Source organism: Propithecus coquereli, unplaced genomic scaffold (assembly GCF_000956105.1).
Source record: "Propithecus coquereli isolate 6110/MARCELLA unplaced genomic scaffold, Pcoq_1.0 Scaffold595, whole genome shotgun sequence".
NCBI lineage: Eukaryota > Metazoa > Chordata > Mammalia > Primates > Indriidae > Propithecus > Propithecus coquereli.
The window spans coordinates 135747-161724 of record NW_012151896.1 but is presented as its reverse complement, the minus strand read 5'-3'; the positions used below and the strand labels follow the sequence as shown (position 1 = coordinate 161724).

Below are 25978 nucleotides of genomic sequence, written 5' to 3'. Positions count from 1 at the left end.
TTTTATCTACTAAGAAACAAACTCAGCTGAAACTATTACAATAATGACGTTCTTTTCTACCAGGAAGACTGATATCTGAAACTCTGATCCATTCAAAAAAATTCGTAACATAAAAAATATAGGAAAAGTTAAGTTCATAATACTGTACAAAGAGACATGCAACTTAGTAATCACCCACTGGTATAAGGCCCAAAAGAATTAGAGATATAATCAATGAGAATTTCCCTGAGTGAAAATTTATGGAACTCTTTGACTCTAAAATGCTGATACAGAAAAAATATAAGAAATTCAATAAGAACTTAGATAAATTTGTGACTCCATGTATTATGTATTATTAGAGGCTATCAGGAATGGGAAGGGGGGTCGTGGGAAAGAAGAATAAGTTATATACTTAATCTTTTTGACCAATGAAACAATAACCATCTACCATTTTGAGCATTATATGCTAGGCACCCTGAATGCGTGATCTTACTTAGTCCCCATAATACCACAAAATGAGATTTAAAAAGATAAAGTGTGACTTAACGAATTTACATATCTTACTGAAGATCACAGAGATAAGAGCCTATCATGGAAGATAGCCATGACCTATTTTAATACATTCTGATCTGAGCCTAACGAGGATTTCTACCATGCAGCTATAAATGCATCCAGGTGTATCCTTTGTAGAACAAACATTACCTTCCCCTGAAAAGCAACAAACAGCAGCTCAGTCATATTCCACCTTGATTCCTCTCAGCAGCAATTCTGAAAAGTTCCCTGTGATTAGAGTAGTTCCCTTTCTAGAAGTCTCTCCAAAGGTTTGACTAATTCTAGGGTTACTTTAGTAATTCCAAATCACTTAAGAACAGAGGCCAAGGAAAAGTATGTTAGGGGAACATGGCACCTGGTATACTGAGGCATTCAAAAAATGACTACTAGTGGCTGAGCTACCTTTGAATCTGCTCTCACTCCCTCATCCCTATCCCAGAACTAGCTTAGGACTACTGTTCGTCTTCTCCTGGAATCAAGCCACCTCCTTGCTGTTCTATTATATCCCTAAGGATATATGCTATCTGGACCAAATTCCTCTGGAAATAGCAGTTAGGTTGTCAAGTAAGCCCCAGGTGAAACAGCTCAACAGATATGTGATAAAGGATCATCTCAGGACATATTTAAACAACCACACTGGTTTTTGTTTTTTAAGTATCCTGATTGAGGTACAGCAAGATAGTTAAAATGAGGAAAAATCAGAAATACATCCATGAAATCTGTATGAATTGTATTCATATAGTAAGAGAAATTAAAGGTATTCAAGGGTGGAGGAAAATGAGCACCTATAAAAGGAATCACATGTTTTATGGGTAACTGTGACCCTCAACAGCTATTCACTTTAAGAAATACATGTAGAAACAAATGAATCGATGAAAACAGAAAGACATAACGAACTGCATGGTGGTAATTTTATCTCAAAAGACAAATCATTTGAAAAGGCTACTTTCTAAAAAAATATATATATATTACTTCAAGCTTAAATCAAGATAAGGATTGTTGTAGCCATTATGATTTAGTTCAGAGTCTGATATAGTTCAGAGTCATTTTGACATCTTTAGTTGAGGATCACCTTCTATCTTCTTGGGTTACCTCAGACTGATGAGTCTGATTAATCCAGGCAGAATAAATGTTTCTGATTCTCCTTCATCTGTCTAACTACCTTACTTCAAATTTGATAAGAAAATTTTAAAACAAAAGAAATAAACATCAATTTACCCAGTGTGATGAAGAGTTCTAGTTATGGTTTCAAGTAATGGGTACAGAGGGTAATAGAGGATAACAGCAGAAGAGAGGCTTGGATCTGAGAAGGCCTGCGGGGAGAGTCTGCATAAGCAATACCATGCTTCCTTTCTTAATGGCAGCCAGAGCAGGATATGGAAGAGGAAATACATTATATCGACTTTTTCTTATACTTCCTTTGCCACAGTTGTTAGAATTATAACAACATACCTGAAGTCTATCGGCCACACATGTTTACAGGAAGAGAAAAGGGAAATTTAACAAGCCTCACTGGAATGAAGAGGAAAACACTTTTGATAAGACTGGTTTACAGTCATATCATCTCAAATACCAGGCTTTTCTCTCTGATCATCTTAAATTTTTCTTAGACCTTAATCAGCCATTTTAATAAATGGGATAAAACTCTTCTGTAAAGAATTGAGATTAGTGACTTTAAAGGAAACATTTTAGGCCGGGCGCGGTGGCTCACGCCTGTAATCCTAGCTCTCTGGGAGGCCGAGGCGGGCGGATTGTTTGAGCTCAGGAGTTCGAAGCCTGAGCAAGAGCGAGACCCCGTCTCTACTAAAAATAGAAAGAAATTAATCAGACAACTAAAAATGTATAGAAAAAATTAGCCGGGCATGGTGGCGCATGCCTGTAGTCCCAGCTACTCGGGAGGCTGAGGCAGAAGGACTGCTTGAGCCCAGGAGTTTGAGGTTGCTGTGAGCTAGGATGACGCCATGGCACTCTACCCCAGGTAACATAGTGAGACTCTGTCTCAAAAAAAAAAGGAAACATTTTACATGTTAATCCCTGCTAACATTAACTACCTATTAGGATCAGAATCTACCCTTGCTTCTGGTTTCTAATAAACAATAGTGTATAAAGCAGGTTGTACTTAGGAGCTTTATCAGTGTGTGATAGGATATTTTAAAATAGTTGATAGCTATCAGACTATTTTATCTTTAGCTAAAATGACTGCCAAAATTACAGTGTTTCTGGTATATAACAAACATTGAGATGTGTTAACAAATTCCTCTTACCTGCTCTGTAGCTGTAGGGCAGTAGAAGACTAATAAAATAGTTGTACAGATGTTTATTGACAGTCCAATGATGGTGATGAGATTTGGAGCAATCCAGGAGGGAACTCTTCCAACTAGCCATTCCCAGTATCCTTGCATTAAGGGCTCAAGCAGGGACCGTCCAGCACTCTGGTATCTGTGTTCTTCTAATCGCTTTAGTTGGTGTCTTGACAATGGTGGTGTGGGTAATTGAAACAATTTATTTAATACACACCCTGTAGTACTCATATGCCCGAAGCCCACAGGGGACTCCGGGTGAGAATCTCCACATCGTTTCCTTGTTGACCGATGCCCACTCATGGATCTTAGTTTTCTTATATTTGGAGACAGTAATTTATCTTGTTTTGTAGCTTTCTGTGGTTTGTGCTTACCTGAAAAAAAAGATACATATGTCAGGCCAAAGGGACACCCAGCCAATGCCAGGCTGGACGTGTAAACACAATGTTGGTGTCACATACAGACCCAGGACTTCTTCCTTATATCCCCCATAAATATCAAATTCCAAAATTTCAATGTCGCTAATGACCTAAGGTGTCACACAAAGCCTCTACCAATCATGTATCTCAATATTTGGTTCAGAAAATAGTAATTATAATCAAGTTAATGTCCTCGAATAACATTTCAAAAATCTCTAAGAATCATCAGTGTCACAATTTAACTGAGGTGCCCTGAAATAAAAATATTCAATATTTCATTCTTTGCCTAGGCCAATGTCTAGAAGAGTATTTCCAACTTCTTCCTCTAGAATTCTAATAGTTTCACTGCTTAGGTTTAGATCTGTGACCCAGCATGAGTTGATTTTTGTGAGGGGTGAGAGGTGTGGATCCAGATTCAGTCTGCTACATGTGGCTATCCAGTTTTCCCAGCACCATTTATTGTATAAGGATTCTTTTCCCTAGTGTATGTTTTTGTCTGCTTTGTCAAAGATTAGATGGCTATATGAGGATGGTTTTATATCTGGGTTCTCAATTCTGTTCCACTGGTCAATGGCTCTGTTTTTGTGCCAGTACCAAGCTCATTTTAATATTACAGCTTTGTAATAGAGTTTGAAGTCTGGTAGATTGATACCTCCCATTTTGTTTTTATTACCTAGAATTGTTTTTGCTATGCGGGGTCTTTTCTGGTTCCATACGAAGCGTAAAATTAATTTTTCTACATCTGTGAAGAATGATGCTGGTATTTTAATAGGAATTGCATTGAATCTGTAGATCACTTTGGGTAGTATAGTCAAACCAAGAAGCCAAATCAAAGCTAATTTTTTTTCTAAGAATTTTTCCACACTACTGTATTACAAAGCTATTTATTAAAACTGTTTTTAAGCAATGCTTACATAATGTTAAACAACTGGTAACAAGATCACCTGAGATCAAATGACAGATCGATAACCACCAAAATACTTAGCTTTATAGCAGCCAAATTTTCTATAATCAAACTGAATGATGCATTTTTATATTTGGTAAGCTATAATCAACTCTTATGGAATTCCACTCGAAATAAGAATTAAAAGGTTAGTCAACTCCATTTGTATTTTATTATTACAGTGTTCCACTTCCCACTGTAAGAAAAAAACCCAACAATATACTGAGGATGCTAGCCTGCTTTTGGCACTATACAGCTATAAGCAACTGATCCTAATGGTTTTAAGTTTGAGCATTTGGCAGGACTACTTGATAAACTGATACTTTCCTTCTGAGTTTTTTTTCCCCTGTGACCTAGATTTATTTTAAACCTTCTATTTCTCTTTTGGAAAAATCTACATTTTGACAAACCTTTTTAGATGCAGCCATTGTATAATTCATACATGAAAAGAGGCAATGAGTTTTCTTTGCCAACACTGCCAACATTTCAGTTTGGCAACACTGTCTCTATAAAGCTATTAGCAACAATATTGCAAATATAAATTCAGATACATGTAGCCCCTGACATACAGATGGCTACTTTATTTTCAACACATACAAACAGCCACAGAGATTGATGTCACTGCCACAGGTCTGGTTCCATTCTTCCTTTAACCCATCATATCTGAGATTGGGGCTAGTGCCATTAAAACCATTTCAGAAAAAACAGGAGTTGCTGAATTTTAACAAATGAAAAGCAAGCATATCTCAAGGGAGTAGGATAAGGTAGATGGCTATGATAGGAAGATCAGGACTAGATGGAGAGAAAGAAAAAAAAAGATGTAGGATGGAAATAAGGAAAGGAGGTACAAATATTACAAAAGTTATTTTTGAGATTTGAGATTTTTATATGGAGTCAGGTCTATGCTCAAAAGGGTAAGCAGAAAAATGTCCTTTTCTTACCACAGTACAAGGAACAAAAAGAGAAAAAAAGCTAATAAATAAAAAAATTATTGCTAGCTAGCCTAGAAACTTAGACACCATTCATAATAGTTTTTATGAGAAAACAGACTACAAGTTCCAATATCTGAATGAACAGGAGAGAAAAGTCCCCGCTCCCCTGTGGGAGAATAACTAAAAATTTATAAACAAGCAAATAGCCCTACATATTGTGATAAGTACTATGAAGAAAAAAAAGTTCTGAGCCAGAAATATTTGGGGTATGCATTTTAAATAGGGTGGTTGAAGTCTTTGAAGAAGTAGTTTTTATACCAAACTTAGAGGAAAAGGAGGAGCCAGACATTCTAAGAGCAGTAGGAAGAATAGTCCAGGAAAAGTGGAACACGCCCTAATGCAGAAAAGAGTTCGCTTACTTTGTTCAGGTACCTGAGAGATCACTGTGGATGCACAGGAGTAAACCAGATGGAAAGCATGAAAAAATGAAGTTTGAAGAGTCAAATAATGCAGAGGTTTATAGACCACGGCAAGAGATTTTATTCTGATGTGATGTAAAGCAACCAATGAGCTTATAAGAAACTTATAATTTTGGAGCACAGCCAAAATTATGTTAACTGAAGATGTTTTCATAAATCGTAACAGTAAAAGTGAATATTTTAAACTGTATAAAATTCCCAACACCTGTAATTCAGTTTATGATAATACTGACCACAGTCCTATAGCTACTGTAACCTTTCCCCTTGTAATCAGTAAATTCCCCTCCTCGGTTATAACGTGGCTCTGGTGCTCTGCTCCCTTCATATCCTTTATCACATTTTTTAACTTTTTGTTTGACTTTTTTTTTTTTTGTCTTTTCCCCACACTGCTCTGTATGCTCCATGAGTGTAGGGGCCAAGCCAGTCCTGTTAACATTCTTTTCCCACAATCTCATATCATATTAAGTAGGTAATCAGTACTTACTGAACAATGAACAAATATGACTCATCTAGTATTTAATAAACATTTAGTTCATTCTAGATACTGAGGAAACAGAAGGACTGAAATACACCATTCCATACCCCAAGAAGCTCAATAATGGGAAAGTCTTGCAAACAGCTAAATTATAACATGCTGTGAACAAACTGTTTTGTAAGTCAAAGGATAGGAACACATATGGTCTGACAAAGAATTTTCTCTGTGCACACATGGGTATTTATGTAAAATTCCCAACAAAGGCACAAAAATATAATTAGGGATATTTAATATTTCTACTAAAATTATACACAATTTGTGGGCCTTAAAAAGTCTATCATGTAGAACATCTGCACTTACAGCAGCTGAGGACAATGGCATACTGCCTACTTTATTCCTGCGTGGACTTCAGCATGGGGAACATCTGACAAGTATCATATTAAAAAAAAAAAATCTCCAACTGCTGAGCAGAGCGTAAGGTAAGCTTACACAATATCCAACCTGTTGTGTGAAATTCCAGAATTTCCATCCCTCCCATGTCTAAGGGTGCCAAGTTTTGATCTGCACTGATCCAGTAGTACATTTACGGTCCTGTCACAGGGAATTCTCTTTCTGACCTTTATGGCACTACTAAAGGAAAATAGTCATGGCTGACACTATTAGGGAGGCAGGGCAAATTACAAAGAATAAAGAAAAAAAGGAAAAAAGAAGGAGAAAAAGAAAATTAATAGGCTCACAGGATTAAGTCCAGCACTATTTAACAAGTGATATATACAGCAAGTTTACAAAAACAAAAGCCCTTTCAGCAGACTTGGAAGCAAAAACAGTACTGTGTAGTACGACTTAGATATAGTGTTTTGCTGAAGTGAAATCTTGCATTCCTTAAAAAAGGAAATAACTTTCTGCCCCTAAAAAAAACCAAAAGCTTGGCATTTTATAGATTTTTCCCAGTCACTTAAAAAAAATAGCGCAGCATGACCCTCAGAAAGAACATCACCAGCACCCTTAGCTTAAAGAACAAATCTGCAGCCTGAAATACAAAGAAATTGTGCAATAAAGTGTAATTGGCTTTAATATGAGGCAGATTTACTTAATTTATTTCTTAAATAGAAAGGTTGTAAAGTCAAATTGTACAAGAGGCTTCAACTAGTTTTTCTCAGCACAGAATATACAGCAAAATGCTCTTAGAACACATCAATCTCAAATTTTATGTGAACACCAATCGTTCTAAATTAGTAATTCTTTAAATCCCCTTATTACAGTCTACCTTGTGTTGCAAGTCAGTCAGTACAATACACACGAACACATTTCTAGTTCTAGAGTAGGAACTCAATCTTTATTCTTTGTCCACATACAAGATAAGACACTCATATTTGTTGAAAGACAACTAAGAATTTGCTCACTATTTTAATACGGACTCGCTGATGAACTAAAAGATTTCAAACAAAATTATATATTCAATACCAATGACGCAAAATGGCAAAATTACACAAAAATGCCAACCACTGAATTGGAGGAAAAAAGTTAAACACGGCTAAATGTTTAATGAATGGATGTCCCATTCATCCAGTGATCCTGGGAATACCAGCAAACACTAGCAACACAACTGTCCCTTCTCCTTCCAAGAATACTGCTGAAAAAACTCTAGCTGGCAATCTCAGAGCTTGTCAATACAGGCTGAAATTTCTAGAAAAGTTGCTGACCAAGAAGCAAGGCCCAGCCACGAAACACCAGCCCCGCATTCTTAGGGAAGGCGAACCTGGCACAGGATGCCACACGGTTTGTGCACTTAGCAGCATCCGGGCAGGAGGGTGTGGACCTGACAGGCAAGGTCGGTTCCGAGTTGGCAGCGCCCCCAGCCCTCGGCCCGCCCAGCGTTAATCGCAGCGATGCTCCCCATCCCGACCCTGGGCTCCCACACGACAGTCCCCCGGCTCCCGCGCCGGCGCTCCGTCACCCCGCGTCTCCACACCGGGCCAGAGCGGCAGCCGCCCCTCGTCCTCCCCACAACCCCGCGCGCGAGGCCACCCTGCGCCAGGAAGAAGGACGGCGTTCGCCTCGCGCGAGTCCATACACAGCTATAGCCTACTGCCCCGTCTCAGAGCATGCAGAAGTGCCCCCCACCACATCCTTCACAACCCTGTAACCGAGCCCCGCAGCCTTACCCCGACCCCTACAAGCACACCCCTAGAAATAACACCTCCGGCTCCAGCCGACTAGGTGACTCTGATCGACAGTAGCACCTTCGCGACACTTCCGCGATTGCCGTAAAGGGAGACAGGATCAGAACGAGCGGCGGCGCGGGCGCGCTCACGCCCCAGGGCAGGCCTGGCTGCTCGGGAGCGCGCCCCGGACCCCACCCTACCTCCATCCTCCCGGCAGCCTTCCGATGTAGCGGCAGGCACTGGCAGGGTCGACTTGGTAAGGTAGGCAGAAAGCAGCGGGGGAGAACGATTGGCGCCGAGAGCTCGCCCGCTCTAGAAGCATGCGTCAGAGTATGGGATCTGGCGGGTCGGGGAAGTGGGCGCAGCCTGGAGCCCCCAACCCGCGTGGAGGGCGCGGGAGACTAGAGGTGGCTCACCCTGCTTCCCAGGGGCTACGCTGTGCAAGGCGCGGGAGAGGGGCAGCTGGTGGCGGGAGCCGCGGGCGGGCTTCATGGGACCTGGGGAGTGGGGTGTGTTGGGGGTAAGTGCAGGCTCCGGGCTCCACATTTCTGCCCCCCTCCTAGGTCTCTCCCCGCGCCGTCGCACCTCTCTGCCTGACCTGAGCGGTGCCTAATGCCAAGCTCTGTGTTGCATTTTTCCCTGGCCCCAGGCAAAACGGAGCTGAGATCTTTAAAGGCCTTAGTGTTTCACGGCTCTGGATAAAAGCAGTTGTCTAATTAATTCTTCTGATTTTGTTTAAGCAGTAACTGAGAACCTTTGCCCCAGTCCCACAAAAACTACAGTTGAGTATGCCTTCCTATTGTCACTTCTGGGCTCAGATACCTTGGTGGTTGGAGAGGTCAGGGCCATGTTTGAAATTGAGATCCGTGGTGACCTTGTGTGTACGTGGAGCTCAGTCAGCTACTCAAAATTCTATCGCAGGGGTTGGGCCCCGTACAGAAAGAAAATTGCCAGTCCTGGATATCCTCACAACCATGCTTTACAGTAGAATACATTTCAGAACCACTGGAAATACACCATAGAAATAATCTCTACAGTTTTCCCAAATTTTAATTTATGAATCAGTACCCAAATGCAACTTTGTGTTGCATCATCAGAGTCTCCTCATTTCTCTCCATGTAATATTTGATCCAACTTATAAAAACATTCCTTAATCTTCTAGACTTTTTAGGATTTAACTGTTAGGAGAATATTACATTTGTCAGGAGGCCTAGTTAAAGTGTAGGAAAATAATTTTTATTATACTTTGCCTTGGGCTTGATGGTTCCGTGTAACCCTAAAAGCAGCTTAGGGCTTTCTGTCTATTCACTTGGAACATCCAGAATTGACTTTCTTATTGTTTTTTAGCAGTTACCACTAGAGGAGACAGCACAAGGAATTTGTCTCGTTACCAGTGGCATTTAAATATTTGTTGGAAAAAACAAAAAACAAAACCTTCAGTTTTGATTCATGGAACCTCAAAGGAAGCAGAGAAGATAGGTGAGAAATGCAAGAACATTTTGTTAAACACTTTCACTGCTATGTGAAGTTTATCCCTGTATATTTTCAATTACAAAAGGTTTCTTGAATTAGTAACTATTGAAATTCTAATTTTACTTGGTTGGCAATTACCTCGATGCTTTCAGGTCCAAGCTGAAAATACATGGGCAGTTAGTAGTATTCCTCATCTAGTCCATGTGCTTAAATTTCTCAGTTGTCATTAGCAGCCCAGTAAACCATTTCAAGCCCTACTTGTCCTCTAAATTGTCATTTTAAATGACTAGAACTCTCAAAGCCTAAGGAGATACAAATCGAAGATGATTCTTACATAGAAAGAATTCAAACCATACATAGCAGTTGCTCCCCATACCTGTTGCTAGTTATAACTGTACAGAGTTAATAAATCAGCTATCATTATTGTATGCTTACTCTGTTCCATTCCAACGATTCCCTTTGAGAGTTTGGCTGTTTTACAAGTTGGAATACTGTAACTCAGAAGCTAAGTACTTGCTTGAAATCATACAGCTGGGAAGTGGTAAAGGTAGTATTTGCACTTATTTCAATCTGATCTCACAGCTATCTTTCCATTGTATCACATGGACTAGTGAGTGCTTTATTTTGCTTGATAGTAAGCTATCATTCTTTCCTTATTTTGTCTCTCTTTTTATGGGAGGAAACCCAGCATTTTTCCTTTTATTTTATCCTTTCTGAGGCCAGTGAAAGGTGTCTGATGTGAAAAAGGATAAGAAAATGGATATCCTAGAATTAAAACATTATTTAATTCCAGATGGGACATCATTATAAAAAGTCAAGTGTCAACTTTTTATTTTTTTCGTTTTTTTAAATTTATTTTTTCTTTTCTAAGGGCTGCCACTAAGAGCTGTGAATAGTTCACCAAATCCTTGTAGTGCCCAAATATCAGCTTTTTAAAGAAAAATAACCTATTAATAATGCTATGTAGCCTAGTGTTCTGCCCATGAACAATATCGATGTGTTGACTTGAAATTGCACATGTTTAAAATTCTATGCATTGAAAGAGCAACCTCTTATTTTCTTTGTATGTTGATTTTAGGATTTATAAAAGGTGCAGATTTGGGTAGATCTGAAGACTGACAGTTTGTGAATTTGTAAAACAGGTAATTTTTCTTTCACATTCTAAAAGAAGAACAAATATTTATTGTCTATGATAGTACATTATGTATCTTACTTAGTTCTTGAATAAACCTCTATGAAGCAGGTATTATTTTAGACCACTTAACAGACAATACTAAAAGCTACCATTTATTATGCTAAAAAGTCAAGAGAGCTGAAACCATGGTAGTAAAGTAGCAGTCCCTCCTTTCGGGGCATTTGGCTAATAGCAGAAATAAAGCACAACTAGGGACTGCTGATAGACTCCCCCTGCTTCCTACCCAAGGTGGAAGGATTGACTTCATACCCCTGTGAGATCCTAGGTACACAACTTCAACAGGCACCGTTCCATAGTAGTTGGTGTAAATGGTGCCTGTGTTTCAGGGGGTGACATTTTCATAGAATGTAATGCAAATATTTCCACTTGAAAGTGTACAACTTATAGCCTTGGAGAACCATCTCCCCCCAAATTCAGCTAGAACCTACAAAAGTCCACACACTCAATGAAAAGTGGGCCAGAAAAATATCTTCCCCCTAGCAAAGGGAAATCACAAAGAAATTTGTTCATTTTCACCACAGCTTCAGGTGGGGAATAAAGATACCACCTGAAAACTTAAAAACTATAGAGTCTACCATCACTCAGATACAAGGTTCGAATTTATATGTCTACATGGTCTAAAAAGCTGGAAGCCAAGAAAATAACAGAAAGTTGGCCCAGGTTGGTAATGTGCCAGAGTACCTGGCAAAAACAAATACCCTTTCCTAATGATTCACCCTAATTTAAGACTTTTAGAATACTCCCAGATTTTCAGATCATCCACACACAAGCTCACAGTCAAAAACTATAAAGTATATGTGCAAGAGTCAGCTGAACAACATAGACTCCTAAGAACTTTAGATAGGAATTATCAGGAACAAAATAACATTTAAAGAGACGAAAGATGAAAAACTAAACATTTTAAAAGTGATTCAAAATGTATACAAATTGAAAATTATTGTCTCAGAAGCTTATGCTGGGGAAAGCACCTATAGGATTTTGGCAAGGAATTGTCATAATTAACTAAATAAATGAAGGAAAAAAATGTGGATGGACTGTTAAGGACTGACAAGGAAAAAAGAATAGAAAGGAGGAGATTATGATAATTCAGTCAGGAAATTAAATCAACCCTATAATGGTGACGTTAGGGATAAAGTAAAAACCTATGTAGCAATATGTAAATATACATATTTAGCAACAAGTCAGATGACCAGAGTAAATGACAAATACAAGTCAAAAATGGCTGAGATTTCATTCTTTGGAAGTTCAGTCTGGGATGAGGAAGCGGTAAGTATTTATAAATTTCATGGGAAATATTAAATATTTTTTAGATTATCACACTGTAAGATGCTTCTTCTCTACCAGGGTCCAGCTCTGTGATCTTGGACAATTCTCTTAACCCCCAATTGTGTTGAGGAGAGTAAATGAGATCATATATTTAAAGTGTTTAGTAGATGTTGCTAAGGCATAGTAAACAATGTTTGCTTTTGCATTGATGGTGGCTAGAGTAAGGAATTGGTAGCAAAGAGTGGCCAGGAATGAGTATAGAAAGTTAAGTAGAGATATAATGCAAAGACCTTATGTTAAGGAGGAAAGACAATTTGTAAGGGCACAGGGGAAGCCATTGAAGGATTCTTTATAGGTGCATTAGGTAGTCAGAGTGGATATTTTAAAATTAGAAGGATCACTTTGGTTTTAGAGTAGAATCTATAATAGATTGGTTGTGGTCAAGCCTGAAGGAGGACTGGGTAATGTAGGAAAAACCAAAGTGTTTTTCCTATTCTCTCACTCAATAATCAATGCGGAATACTTCTGTAGTCACCAAGAAGCGTGTGGGGATTTCTTCCTACCGAAGACTAAATTCCCTTCTAAGGGGTCTTGGAGAGTAATGCCTACAAATGGTAAAAATCTCACTAAACAGGTCTTGTTAACCCACTATAATGTCATTTATTCCCAACCTAATTGTGGTATAGCATCACATGAAAGATAGAAGACCTTTATCTTAACTCCTTTCCTCTGACTCCTGGTCTTTTTGATAAAGCCTAACACTTTCAGCCAATTGTCAGCTAAAGAATCCCTAAACCCACCTATAACTTGTAAGCCCCCGCTTTGAGATGTCCCACCTTTTCGGGCCAAACCAATGTATGCCTTCCACATGTTGATTTGTGACTTTTCCTCTAATTCCTGTGTCCCTGAAATGTATAAAACGAAACTGTAACCCAACCACAGTGAGTCTGCTTGCTCAAGGCTTCTTGGGCATGGCTCCAGGCCATGGTCCTCAAATTTGGCTCAGAATAAACCTCTTTAAATTATTTTATAGAGTTTGGCTTCTTTTCTGTTGACACCACCAGCAATCAATCAAATCATTTCTGCAACAGAAAGCAGATGGATATTCTTTAATTCAATTTAATTCTGACAATATCCATTTGGAGAGAGTGTCAGACAGGTTGAGGGCTCAGTCCCACAAGACCGTCCCTCACCTCAGATGCCAATCATGCACCCCAGGTGGTCTTACCTGTGCTGACCAGCTATAATAAAATAGGGTTCTCATTACCTCCTCCTTGGGTTCAATTAATTTGCTAGAGTGGCTCACAGAACTCAGGGAAACACATTTACCAGTTTATTGCAAAGAATACAGACAAAGAGATGCATAGGGCAAGGCATGTGGGAGGGAGTACAGAGCTTCACCCTCTGCAGGTATGCCACCCTTCAGGAACCTCCATATGTTTAGCTATCTGGAAGCTCTCTAAACCCAGTCCTTTTGGGTTTTTATGGAAGCCTTATTAGGTGGGCATGGTTGATTAAATCATTGGTGATCAACTTAACCTTCATCCCCCTCGCCCCTCCCCAGAGTTTGGGGGATGGGGTGGGGCTAAAAGTCCCAACCCTCTAATCGTGCCTTGGTCTTTCCTGCAACTGGCTCCCACCTGAAGCTACCTAGGGGCTACAAGCCCCCAGTCATCTCATTAGCATATAAAAGACACTCCTATCACTGCAAATTCCAAAGGTTTTGAGAACTTTTTGCCTAGAAGTGGGATGAAGAAAGAACAAATAAATATATATTTCACAATATCACAAGGACTCCTTAGGAAGTTATTATAATCTAGCCAAGAGTGTTGGTGGTTTAGGTAGAGTAGTGGCAGTGAAGATGGAGAGAAGGGGTAGATCTGATAAAAATTTAGGAGGTAGAATAAACAGTACTTGATTATGTGTGGGAATGTGGGACAGAAAGAAAGTTTCTGGCTACGTCAAGTGGATGAATCTTGGTTCCAATCACTGAGAAAGGGAAGAAGAGCAGGTGTCGGGGGATGTTGTAGGGATGATTTGAAAAGTGGAGCAGCTCAGTGTGGTAAGTACAAGGTTGTGGGCGTGGACAGCTAAAGTAGGATGGAGGAAACCCTGTGAATTATCTTTTCGAATTTATTTTTTTTACTTCAGAAGATCTGTTGGAAATGTGGTGGTTTCAGCAAGGCCTCAGTTTCCTTCCTTCAGCTCTTGTAATTTGGACATCTGCTGCTTTCATATTTTCGTACATTACTGCAGTAACACTCCACCATGTAGACCCTGCTTTGCCTTACATCAGGTCAGTGGAATATATTCTTTGTATGGAAGAATCTTTATGTCTCATTCTTATTTTAACATTTAATGTTAACCTTTTTATGTGAAACCAACATTTAATGTCAACCTTTTAGAAATCAAATTTTACATTGGCATTACAACAATAGAGGGAACATAAAAAGGAACTTGAATTTGGCTTTTTCTGTGTGATAGACTGATGTAGAGACAGCAGGATAAGATTCAGTTAGTGAATTGGTTAGTGAATTGTGATTCCTTAATATCTTGTGTCCCAAATAAGGACTTGAAGTTATCTCAGAAGATAGAATTGGAATTATTCTCCCCTTCAAATTCAAAAATACTGGAAACAACAACAGCAATATGAAAAGATAATAGCAATGACAAACATTTATTGATCTACTTATAATGTACAAGGTAATGTTCTAAGCATTCTCTGTGTCTTAATAGAATCCTTACAGCAACTATAGGAGGTAGGAACTGTTATCCTTATTAGAGAGAGGAAGAAATGAGGTCTGGGGAGATTAAGTTATTTGCTCAAGGGCACATAACTCAGCAAGTGTTGGAACCAAGATTTAAACCTGGGCAATTTGACACTAGGGGCTGTGCTCTTACTCTTTATGACATGCTGCCTAGATATTTGACACATTAAGTGTCAAAATTTATCAATAATATTTTTGAAATCTCCCAACTAGTAATGATACAAGGAGGGGTACTCAATTGCATATACTGTGTCCCTAACCCTTTTTTTCAATTGCAAAAGCAATAAGTAATTATTACAGCAAATTTTTAAACAAGACCAGAAAGATTATAAAAATAAAAAGTAAAAGTCCCTTCCTGACCCCCACCAGCTGAGAAGTGACTCATAGTTTGGTAGGTTTCCTTCCAGAGTTTGGTTTGTTTTGTCTTATCTATGTTTATACAAAACTCTTTCTCTCTCCTTCTTTCCTCCTTCCTTTCTTACTTTTAACATTTTTGGGGTTTTTCATTTTGTTTCATTTATAAAAAATGATAGCGTGTTGATATATAAATTGCTTATTTCTTCTCCCGCCCTCTTTTTTTGGCTGTTACAAACAATGCTATAGTGAAGATCTCATAATATATAACTTTACATTCTGCTAAAGGAACATGTAGCTTAAGGAGCCTGACCATTTTTCAGTAACTCCAGGAGAAAATACATATTTAAGATTGATGAGGGTCCTTCATAATGTTTTTTTTTTCTTCTTAGAACTTGTCTGCTTTCCTTTTAAAGAGGTTTTAGTACAGTTTTATTACAGTCAGCCCTCCGTAGGTTCCACATCCACACATTCAAGTGATCACAGATCGAAAATATCCTGGAAAAGAAAATTCCATAAAGTTCCAAAATGCAAAACTTGAATTTGCCATCTGCCAAGTACTGCATTGAATCCACACCAGTGAAGTGGTGTGTAGGTATCCTATTAGGTCATCCAGAGGTGATTTGAAGTATATGACAGGATGTTCATAAGTTATGTGCAAATACTGTGCTGTTTTATGTATGGGACTTGAGCATCCCTGGATTTTGATATCTAAGGGGGGTCCTAGAGCCAGTCCCCCACCCATACCAAGGGACGACTGTAATTTGAGAGGCCACTGAGTTCTTTTTCAGAGTTTCAGTTCCCTGATGGTACTGCATGTGATTTTCTTAATAGTGCCCTAGTCACTTCCTTTTCCGTCCCTTTCCTTCTGCTTTTCTATTTTTCTGCTAATGAACTTAGTATTACCCTGGGGTCGGTCTTTCTCCAACATTCCAATATATGTTAAACTCTAGTACTTATTTTTATTTTTCTTAGGTTCATTTCCTTCGTCCGCAGAATGATTAAGTTAAGCTGGATACTCTGCAAATTTCCTTTCAATTCATAGATGCTATCCGAAAGGTTTAGTTATTATAGCCCCAAAGGATGTAACCAAATGTAAATTTCATTTCAAAAGAAACTTCACTGTAAGTGAGCTTCACGTGTTCTCTTAGTTGGTTCAAGTAGTGGGGTGCCACCCACTGGGGTATGGGAAGAAAATATTATAACAACAATGTATGTTTTTAATCTAAAAATATTTAAACTTTACTAGAGTTTAATGCGGAACAATAATATAATAAGTACATATATTTTGCAGTTACGTGGTCAGACTGTTTTTGTGATGGTGTGCAATCAAAATGGTTTGGTGACCACTGGGGTGCAGCACTGACCTAATGAGGTCTTGGCACGGCTGTTTTCGTTTTTGGCTACTTAATGTCATTCTGTTCCTCTGCCAAAAGAAGGAACACCCTTAGCCAACCCTCTTGGAAATGCATGCATTTGTTTACTTATGGGGTAATCCAAAACAGGAGCATCATTTGGAATATAACTATTTAAATTATGCATTTTGTTTTCTAAGAACAATACATATCATATACATTGTAGAAAATTTGAAAGGTAGAATTAACAAAAAAAACCTCTCTATTCCCCAATTCCTGAAGATTATCAAAGAGTAACAAAATCTTTTGTGTGTAAAATTACATTTTATTATTTTATAATTGTTTCTTTACAAATACATTATTTTTTGTTTCTCCATTTTCACTGCGGATTTTTATTTTTTAAGAGAAAAACTCATGGAATTCTAAAGTTGGAAGGACCAATCCTTACAATTCGTGTTTGATACTTTCCTTTTCCTAACTCCCCTAATCCAAATGTTCACAAATTTTACTGATTCCTTTTCAGACATGACTTTCTATTTCTTTTTTATTCCCATTCCATTGGCACTGTTGAGATCCTGATTCTCTCTTTCCTACAGGGCTTCAATTCAAGGCCAAAGACTTTGTCTCTTTAATCTTTATAGTAGTTTGAGGGAAGAGAAAATAACTCATATTTAATGGCTGTCTCCCATGAGCCTGCTACTATGCTAACTACTTAACATACATTACCACATTTTATTTCATCTTTGTATTGATCTGATGAGGCTGGGAGGGAATGAATAGCCCCATGTTACAGATGAAGAAACAGTCTCAGGGAGATAAAAAACTGTACTTAAGGTCTTGCAAAAAAATGGAGATTTTTCGAATCTGGATCTGTGTATTCCATATTACCATGGAAGAAAGACATATAAACAGATACATTGCAATGCAGTGTATGTAGTAAGTGATTTTAATAAAAGTCTGGACAGTGCGCTATGTGACTCACTATCTGCTAGAGGAGGTGCCCAAGGCTGTAGAGAGGAGAGGGCTCAAAGCTGGTCTTGAGTGGAAGCTACCTGAGGGCAGGGGCTTTTTCTGTTTTATTTACCACTATATTCCTATCCCTGAAATGGTGTCTGACACATGGTAAGTGCTTGGTAAATATTTTTTAGATTGATCAGTAGATGAAAAGATATTAATTGAATTAGAGTCAACAACAGGTACAGAAAGAGTTATGAAAGGGCCTTTGGTGTTTAGGGGATATTCTGGTGGGACAGATAAACTTACCTGCCTGATTGATGGTAAGTAAATAACACAGTCTTAACATACCAAGGATAGCTTTTTAAAATTAATTTATATTGATTTCTATTGTATGGAAAAGAAATAATCTTAAATGGTGTGAATAGAAAGTGAAGTAGGCAAATATTTGTGAGCTCAAATTGTCATGTTCTCCTTATAAAGTGATATAAGAGTTGAGCTCATGTACTTACAAAAGATAAAGGGTTTGAAGTAACTCCTGTTACTTCTTATCCCTTAGAAGAAATACATGGGTATATCTAATGTGAGAAATCCATATATCTCCTTTTTTTTCTTTCAGTGACACTGGTACAGTAGCTCCAGAAAAATGCTTGTTTGGTGCAATGCTAAATATCGCTGCAGTTTTATGTAAGTAATGACAGTGGTTTTAACAATGAAAGTTAATAGCTAAATTGCAACTGTATTTTCTTTAAACACTATTGTTTTACTTGTTTTACTTTCTAGTTATACTTGAGGAAATGTTATCGGTAAATTATCGATCTGCATTATGCTCCTTTTAAAAGAAAAACACTTCTAGAAATGCTAAATTATGGAAATCTTTAAAAAAAATAGAGAGCTATTTGACTACTGATTCAAATGGAAGTTAAGTATAACCAAATATTCCTTGAGGCCTTAAGTGGACTTCTTAAGCAACCAGTAGGGGACAAACGGTTGTAGACACAATTGACCACAACTAACCCCACCTAAATCCCTTTGGAATAAACAGTTTAGATGTCGTAGAATAGAGATGGAACCATGTTTTGATATTTGAGCGATATGATAATGCCAATGGATAAAGTTGCTACTATGGTATTTTACATTGCTGTTTGTTTATTTTGAACCAAATTTTTATTAATGATTTACTAAAATAATATTTTTTCTATCAAGTGTGATTGTTTTAAATATTTGCATTCTTCCATGTGATATTATTTGCTTGGGTCAAAAATAGAAAGGAAGATGATTCAATTTACAGAAATTCGTCTTTGTGACCAAACTGTTCAGAAACCTGTCTACAAAAGCATATCTTCATTATGTTTTCTACACTGCTGAGTTCTTTGGCGATATTTCTGCAATAGAAAATTCAATTTGGCCTATTCTTGACTAACAGATATGGTAAAGTGGGTTTTTTTTCTTTATAATTGGCTACTATATCTGATTGAGCTAAGTTGTAATTTGAAATAAAATGATATGAAAGTGAGGCAAATAAACTTTTGGTTTGTTTTTGGTTTTCCCATGCCCATCCATATTCTAGAACTACTTACTTTTGATTTGGTGCTTATCGTAAAAATGCTTTGTGTTTCGTATAACTCTTGTCATTAGAAATTTTCAGAAGACATTAAACTTAAGATATAAGTTTTATCCTAAATATTTGTAAATATGAGACCCATGGAAAACAAATGATTTGCACAGTCATGTGGAGACATTAGCAGTGCCATAATACAATCTTAAGATTTTTTAAAAAAATCTACAGTAAATCCCAGCTACTCAAAAGTCTGAAGCAGGAAGATCGGTTTAGCCCAGGAGTTTGAATCTAGCCTGGGCAACATAGCAAGACCCCCATCTCTATAAAAAAACAAAAACAAGAAAACCTACAGCTGTTTTTTCTTCTCTAAGATTAATTTTAAAAGGAAAATTCCAGCAATGACTTTTGTGAACTCTTCGTCATCATCTTTATTTCTTGGTTATTTATTACCTTGTTGTTTTTCGGATTATCTCTTCCCAGGCATTGCTACCATTTATGTTCGTTATAAGCAAGTTCATGCTCTGAATCCTGAAGAGAACCATATCATCAAATTAAACAAGGCTGGCCTTGTACTTGGAATACTGAGTTGTTTAGGACTTTCTATTGTGGCAAACTTCCAGGTTTGTGTTTTAGCCCAGCATAGGTATTTTCCTGAAGTACATAAATATACATATTAAAAAAGAAACCGGAAACATTCAGTTATATGCTGTTATTGTTTCTTTACCTTAACAAAATAGAGTTCATGTCCTTTAAATTATTTGACCCTTTTAGAAATAGCCATATTCACAATTAGAAAAATTCATATTTAATAATTTAAACAATCTTTTTTTAAGATCCATAGGACATTTATTAGACTTATTAGTTGGAGATTACTTCAAGACCAAACAGAATTGGTATAAATTATAAGTGACACGATTGCAGATTTAAACAATTGCTTTGTTTTTAATATGACTAACAAGGTACAATTATTTACCTATTTTATCTACTTGTTTAGATGATTGATTGCCTGCATTCCTAGGTGCCTGTCCTTGTATATGAGTAGATAAAGGGAAGATCTGTAGCTCTTCTAGCTTTTTCCCAAGGAGAAATAATGTTAAATACTTAAAGTAGCAGTCAGCCTTCACCAAATATTTGTAAACTCTGCACAGAGAGCAGTAGGGGAGATAGATTGGGCTAAGTGGGAATTTATAGCTAAGGAGCAGGGCAGGGGTTAGTGTATGGTAAATTACTAGTCTGGAAACATTAGGGGTAATGGTAGTGAGGGATTCTGCCTAAGGTGATTGTCTTCGTTCATTTGTGTTGCTATAAAGGAATACCCGAGGCTGGGTAATTTATAAAGAAAAGTTTTATTTGGCTCATGGTTCTGTAGGCTGTACAAGAAGCATGAAAGCAGCATCTTTTTCTGGTGAGGGCTTCAGACTGCTTGCTCTCATGGCAGGAGGTGAAGGGGAGCCAGTGTGTACAGAGATCACATGGCGAAAGAGGAAGCAAGAGAGCAAGCAGGGAAGTGCCAGGCTCTTTTGAACAACCAGCTCTCACAAGAACTAATAGAGCGAGAACTCGTACCCCTCCACCCCTTCTAATCTAATCATGAGAGAGCCACCTCTGTGACCCAGACGCCTGTCATCAGGCCCCCACCTCCAAAATTGGGGATCGAATTTCAACATGGTATTTGAAGGGGGCAAACATCCAAACTATAGCCCTGACCTAACAGGATTCTTGCTAGAAGAAAGGCCAGGATGAAAAGACATCACCTAGGGGATGGTGGAGGTTGAGGAACCCAGATATTGAAGGTGATGAGATATTGAGGACAGGAATTTTGGCTAAACTGACTTAATAGGAGTCTTGCTAAAATTGAACAATGCAGAGACGAACACAGAAACCCAGAAGTCATGGCCTAGTGGAGAAAAGAGTTCAGAGGAACCTGAGTAGAGTTGGTTAAGGAGAGAATTTTTGTCACTCCACAGGGACTCAGATCATTCCACTGTCATTCATTTGCCAGATGCGGGGGCATGGCAGCGGGTGGGGGGAGAGTGCAGGCAGGCTGGAGCCCTGGAAAAAAAATGTCGTTTTGTGGGGCATTAGTTCCCAGGAGCAACTCTGTGCTATGGAAGGAAAACAACTATTTTGGTGGACAGCTAGCTAGCTGTCGATGCCACAAATAGGATCCTGCCTTTCCTGATAAGCTTCTGTAGCTCAGTGTTAAAAATGTTTTGGGGAATTTTCAGTTTATGGATAGTGATTCTTTGCTCCAGTTTTCTCTTGATCAGTTTAACAGTATCATCACCCATATGGTAAAAACGAATCTCAAATATTTGTTTGCACAACCCAGTAAATTCCAATAGCTCCCCATAGCACCCACACAAGCTGCCTTTCCACCTTATCTCATTCACTTAAGACAGCTTATATACTTTCTTCGTTGTTTTGTTTTCAGCTTTCATTCTAATTTATCTTTACCACAGGAGCCCCTTTGGCCTTGTAATTTTGAATGAAATTACTTTTTCTCTCTTGATTACATTTCTTCATGCAACTTTGGATGTCCTCTTCATCTTTCAGTGATGGCTTCATCTCTAGGCCCTGTTTATAAGCAGACCTTTATGACTCTTCCTTTCTAATGTAAACTTTCACTGCTTATTTAAAGTGGTGAGTGCATTGCCAGCTCCTCTTCCCTGTTTTCTTTTAGAGAGACAAATTCCAGTTGATTTACACAGGAAAAATTGTACACAAAAGAGATTATAAATGGTTTGCCCTTACAGATCTTGGCTTGGAAGAGAGGTTAGCACTGTGATTTAAATGGAATAGGAACTTACTGGTTTTACCTCTTGAATATCTCTTGAATACATCTACTTCTCTCCTTTTCCATATTTACTTCCCTGCCTACTCTTGTTTTCTCTACCGATGTAGATTTCATCATTTCTCATCTAATCTACTGCCGTAGCCTCCTCAATGTTTCCTCTGCATTCACTCTTATAATCCTTTAATCATTTCTTCAGACTGGAGCCAAAATGGTCTTTTGGAAATGTATATACATCTCACTTTGTTTCCCTGTACCCTTGCTTAAAGTTCAGTAGGTTCCAAAATTGCTTGAAAGGGATACAATCAAGAGAGGAAAAAAATAATTTGATAAACTGCTAAACCACCTAATCAACTCAAAGATTTTGTATGATTGGGCTCCTGTCTACCTCTCCAGTCTCGTTCTGCATCATTCCCCTTCTTAATGTCTCCATTGTATATAGCACTGGCCTTTTTCTGTTCCTTACGTAAGAGGCTTTTTAACTCCTTTTTATATGCTGTTTCCTCTGTTTGGTATGCCATGACCCTGAAGCCTGTATAAACTTAGGCATCTTTAAGATCTCAGCACACATACGTAACCTAAGCATCTGTACCCCCATAATATGCTGAAATAAAATAAAAAAAAGAAACATAAAAGATCTCAGCACAGAGCATACTTTCTCAGGGAAGTCTTTTCTGTCAGCTCTTGCTACAGTATATTTCGTTTTCTTTTTTGTGTTCTCCAAGCCTCCAAAAACTGATTCTTCATAGCTCTTACTGCAGTCTAATTTTATATCCAGGGTTGTTTAAATTTATATTTTGATTTTTTTTTAGTTGATATATTTCTCCATTAATTATAAGCACCATAGTTTTGTTCACCAGTGTATCTGCAGCACCTAGCATAGTGCTTAGCACAAACATGCTCTTGTTGATTATTTAGGAACTTAAGAGAGGTTAAAGGGACTAAGCAGGATTGGAAAAAATTCTGTCTTTGCATTTAAAGAAATGCCTAATAACCATTATAATGTGGTATTTGAAAAATCTAACTTGAAAAATATAAATAGAATTTCTTTAAAAACAAGTGTGTATGTAGTGTTCAACAAAACAAATACATGGTAAATGTCCTCAGTGTCCACTTAGAGGAATTTTTTCCTCCCTAGAAAATTTATCTTTAAGGAGACTTGGAAGGGATTTGTAACCAGAAATCTGTATTGGTTTCCTAGGGATGCTGTAGCAAAATACCACAGACTGGGTAGCTTAACACAGCAGAAATGTATTCTTCAAAAGTTCAGGAGGCCAGAAGTCTGAAATCACAGTGTTGGTAGGGTTGGTTCTCTCTTGGGGACTCAGAGGAAGAATCTGTTTCTAGCTTCTGGCAGTTGCCGGTAATCCTTGGTGTTCCTTGGTTTGTGGCAGCGTAAGTCTATAATTTATGCCTGTGTTGTCATGTGGCATTCTCCCTTCCTAGAAAATTTGTCCTCAAGGAGACTTTGAAAGGGTTAAGGATAAGTAAGCAGATTAGTTCCTAAGTTTAACTTACTGCTTTTAAGTAAAGATTACAGATCAATCAATATGTAATATGTAAATTCTATATCAAAGATTTGCTTCTGACCACTGATAACCTATGTAATTTCTCTTGTTTGTCTTTGTTTTGTTAAGGGATGTATTTTTACTTTTTTTTTTTAATTTTATCTTTTGATGCATAATAGATACACATATTGTGGGGGTAATTTGTAAAGATCAAATCAATGTAATGGGATATTTATCACCTTAAATATTTGTCTTTTCTTTATGCTAGAGATATTCAAATTATTCTCTTCTAGCTATTTTTAAATATTAATTTTATTTAAATTTAGATTGGATTTAAATTGAAACTCCCTATTCCCAGTATTCCAGGCCATCCTAATCTTCCTTGCCTTGCCACTGTACTTTTTCTATAACCCTATCACCATCTAACATACTGTGGAATTTCCTTATTTCTAAAGTTTATTATTTATTGTTTGTGTACCTTCACTAAATTCTGTGAGGGCTGGATTTTTGTCTGCTTTATTCACTAATGTATCTGAAGACAGAGCAGTGCCTGGCACCTAATAGGCACCCAATAAACATATTATTAAATGAGTAAAAGAATAAATGATTACTGTCATATTTTCAATGGCGGCATATGAAACAGTTTGGTATTACTATAATCCTCAGGTTTATGCTCAGTAATGTGAGAGAAAATTACTTCAGGAAGTAATTTGTAGAATCTACAGAGCTTCTCTACTCAGTGAATGTCCTATTGAAATCTCTGGTTTGTGCTTTTAAATATTATATTGCCACTGTGTTCTGAGTTTCTTTTATTGACTTATTTCTTCTTCTGCCTCTTAGAAAACAACACTTTTTGTTGCACATGTAAGTGGAGCCGTGCTCACTTTTGGTATGGGCTCATTATATATGTTTATTCAGACCATCCTTTCCTACCAAATGCAGCCCAAAATTCATGGCAAGCAAGTCTTCTGGATCAGACTACTGCTGGTTATCTGGTGTGGAGTAAGTGCATTTAGCAGTATCCTTCACTGTAAAATGTGGCTATGCTTGGGAAGGAATTGAATAACACAGTTTAAGTGAACATTATTGGCACATTTTATGCAGTTTTATTTGTAGGAGAGATTCTTAGGTTCATAACCCTACCTTAAAGGGTTTGAAACATGAAATTCAGATTGTACGTAGGACCTTAGTAATTGAGCCAGGAGCAGATAATGTTTAGCCTGATCATTCTCACTTCAAAGAAGTATAAGAGTAAATGCCCTCCCTAGGAACAATTATCTAGTGGAAGTTTATGATTGAACAGCTAATTTTCTGAGCAAAGGAGGGAATTGTCTATGAGAACCATTTTGTAGTGATCTTCTGGGCACATTTTTAGTTTTGTAATACTATTGCTATATAACATTGAGTCTTCAAGAAAATGAGTTTGGACCTTGGCAATAAATGCACGAGTAATCCTTTTGGGCCATTAAAGTAATTTTTGTTTTGAATCTAATTTAAACTTACAGACCTTCTCTGAGATTCTTCCTTGACTTATTTTTTTATAGTGCTGACTTGCTCATCAGTTTTGTACAGTGGCAATTTTGGGGCTGATTTAGTACAGAAACTCCATTGGAACCCTGAAGACAAAGTAAGAATTTAGAGTCTATAAAACTTAGTTTTATATTAAGGATTGCTATTTTCATTGATTTTGATGTATTTTTCATTTTATCACTCACAAACTGTTTTAGTAGTATAATCAGTTACATATTAGGATTATTTTCTAGGTATAGTAGAGTTTATGTAGAACCATCCATATTCTCCTGTCACCTGTGATCTGTGGATATTTTTAAGACGTGAAGAGAGTTGTGATGGCAAAGGGTTTTCTCAGAAATTGACTCCTCTAAATGTGGGTATAGTATAGAATGTACCAAACTGAGAGCTTTTGTTTTTAGAATACTTGTTTTCTGAATTGAAAAGATGTCTTCTCCTACTTTTATCTGGAAATATATTATGGACTCTGCATTTGGGTTCCAATATAGGAGATATTTGCATGGAGATAGCATCTTTGATCCTGAGAATAAGAGGAGGGACGTATATTAAATGTTAACAGATAATAAAAATGAGTTCATCTGTTTTCACAAACCACTCAATAGCATTTTATTTTAAGTTATTTTGTAAGAATTAGACCTGAATAGGACATGTGAAAATGAAAATGAATGAAATAATTTACTAAATTCTCCTAATTATAACCCATGTATTACTTAATACTCTAAAAATAGCACTTACTAAGTTTATCCTGAGCATTGTTAAACTTTTCCTAGTGGCATTTTATGAATCTTATGGTGTTGGGAAAGGCAGTCATAACTCCTTGATTATAGACTAGAAACACTCTTGTTCTGTGTTATTTAAGTGGAAATTTTATTTGCTCTATGTGGAACAAAGATAGGTAATATCATTTAAGAGGACTTACTAATGTCTCCTCTTTAATTCTCCAGATATGTTCAATAAATCAAGGGTTGAAATAAAA

At 37.5% G+C, this 25978-nt stretch overlaps 2 protein-coding genes across 7 annotated transcripts in view; one reads left to right on the top strand and one right to left on the bottom strand.

Annotated features, from left to right (window-relative positions):
* Window positions 1–8343, bottom strand: part of CEPT1 (choline/ethanolamine phosphotransferase 1) — a 43843-nt gene extending 35500 nt beyond the window's left edge. For 3 of the 4 annotated variants that reach the window (XM_012659022.1, XM_012659024.1, XM_012659021.1), the window contains exons 1-2: window positions 8245–8343; window positions 2796–3205 (exon numbers count right to left, since the gene is read on the bottom strand). In XM_012659022.1, the coding sequence (XP_012514476.1) occupies window positions 2796–3134 (339 nt within the window). In that variant the 5' untranslated portion in view covers window positions 3135–3205; window positions 8245–8343. Of the gene's footprint in view, window positions 1–2795; window positions 3206–3923; window positions 3940–8244 lie in introns of those variants that run through there. The other variant, XM_012659023.1, reaches the window with a different exon arrangement.
* A 52-nt stretch (window positions 8344–8395) lies between these two features.
* DRAM2 (DNA-damage regulated autophagy modulator 2) overlaps window positions 8396–25978 on the top strand; it is an 18804-nt gene continuing 1221 nt past the window's right edge. Inside the window, exons 1-8 of one of the 3 annotated variants that reach the window (XM_012659032.1) lie at window positions 8396–8505; window positions 9595–9723; window positions 10796–10859; window positions 14330–14474; window positions 18229–18296; window positions 19651–19790; window positions 24313–24490; window positions 25017–25099. In XM_012659032.1, coding sequence (XP_012514486.1) covers window positions 14344–14474; window positions 18229–18296; window positions 19651–19790; window positions 24313–24490; window positions 25017–25099 — 600 coding nt within the window. In that variant the 5' untranslated portion in view covers window positions 8396–8505; window positions 9595–9723; window positions 10796–10859; window positions 14330–14343. Of the gene's footprint in view, window positions 8506–9591; window positions 9724–10795; window positions 10860–14329; window positions 14475–18228; window positions 18297–19650; window positions 19791–24312; window positions 24491–25016; window positions 25100–25978 lie in introns of all 3 variants that reach the window. The other 2 variants (XM_012659031.1, XM_012659033.1) reach the window with 2 other exon arrangements.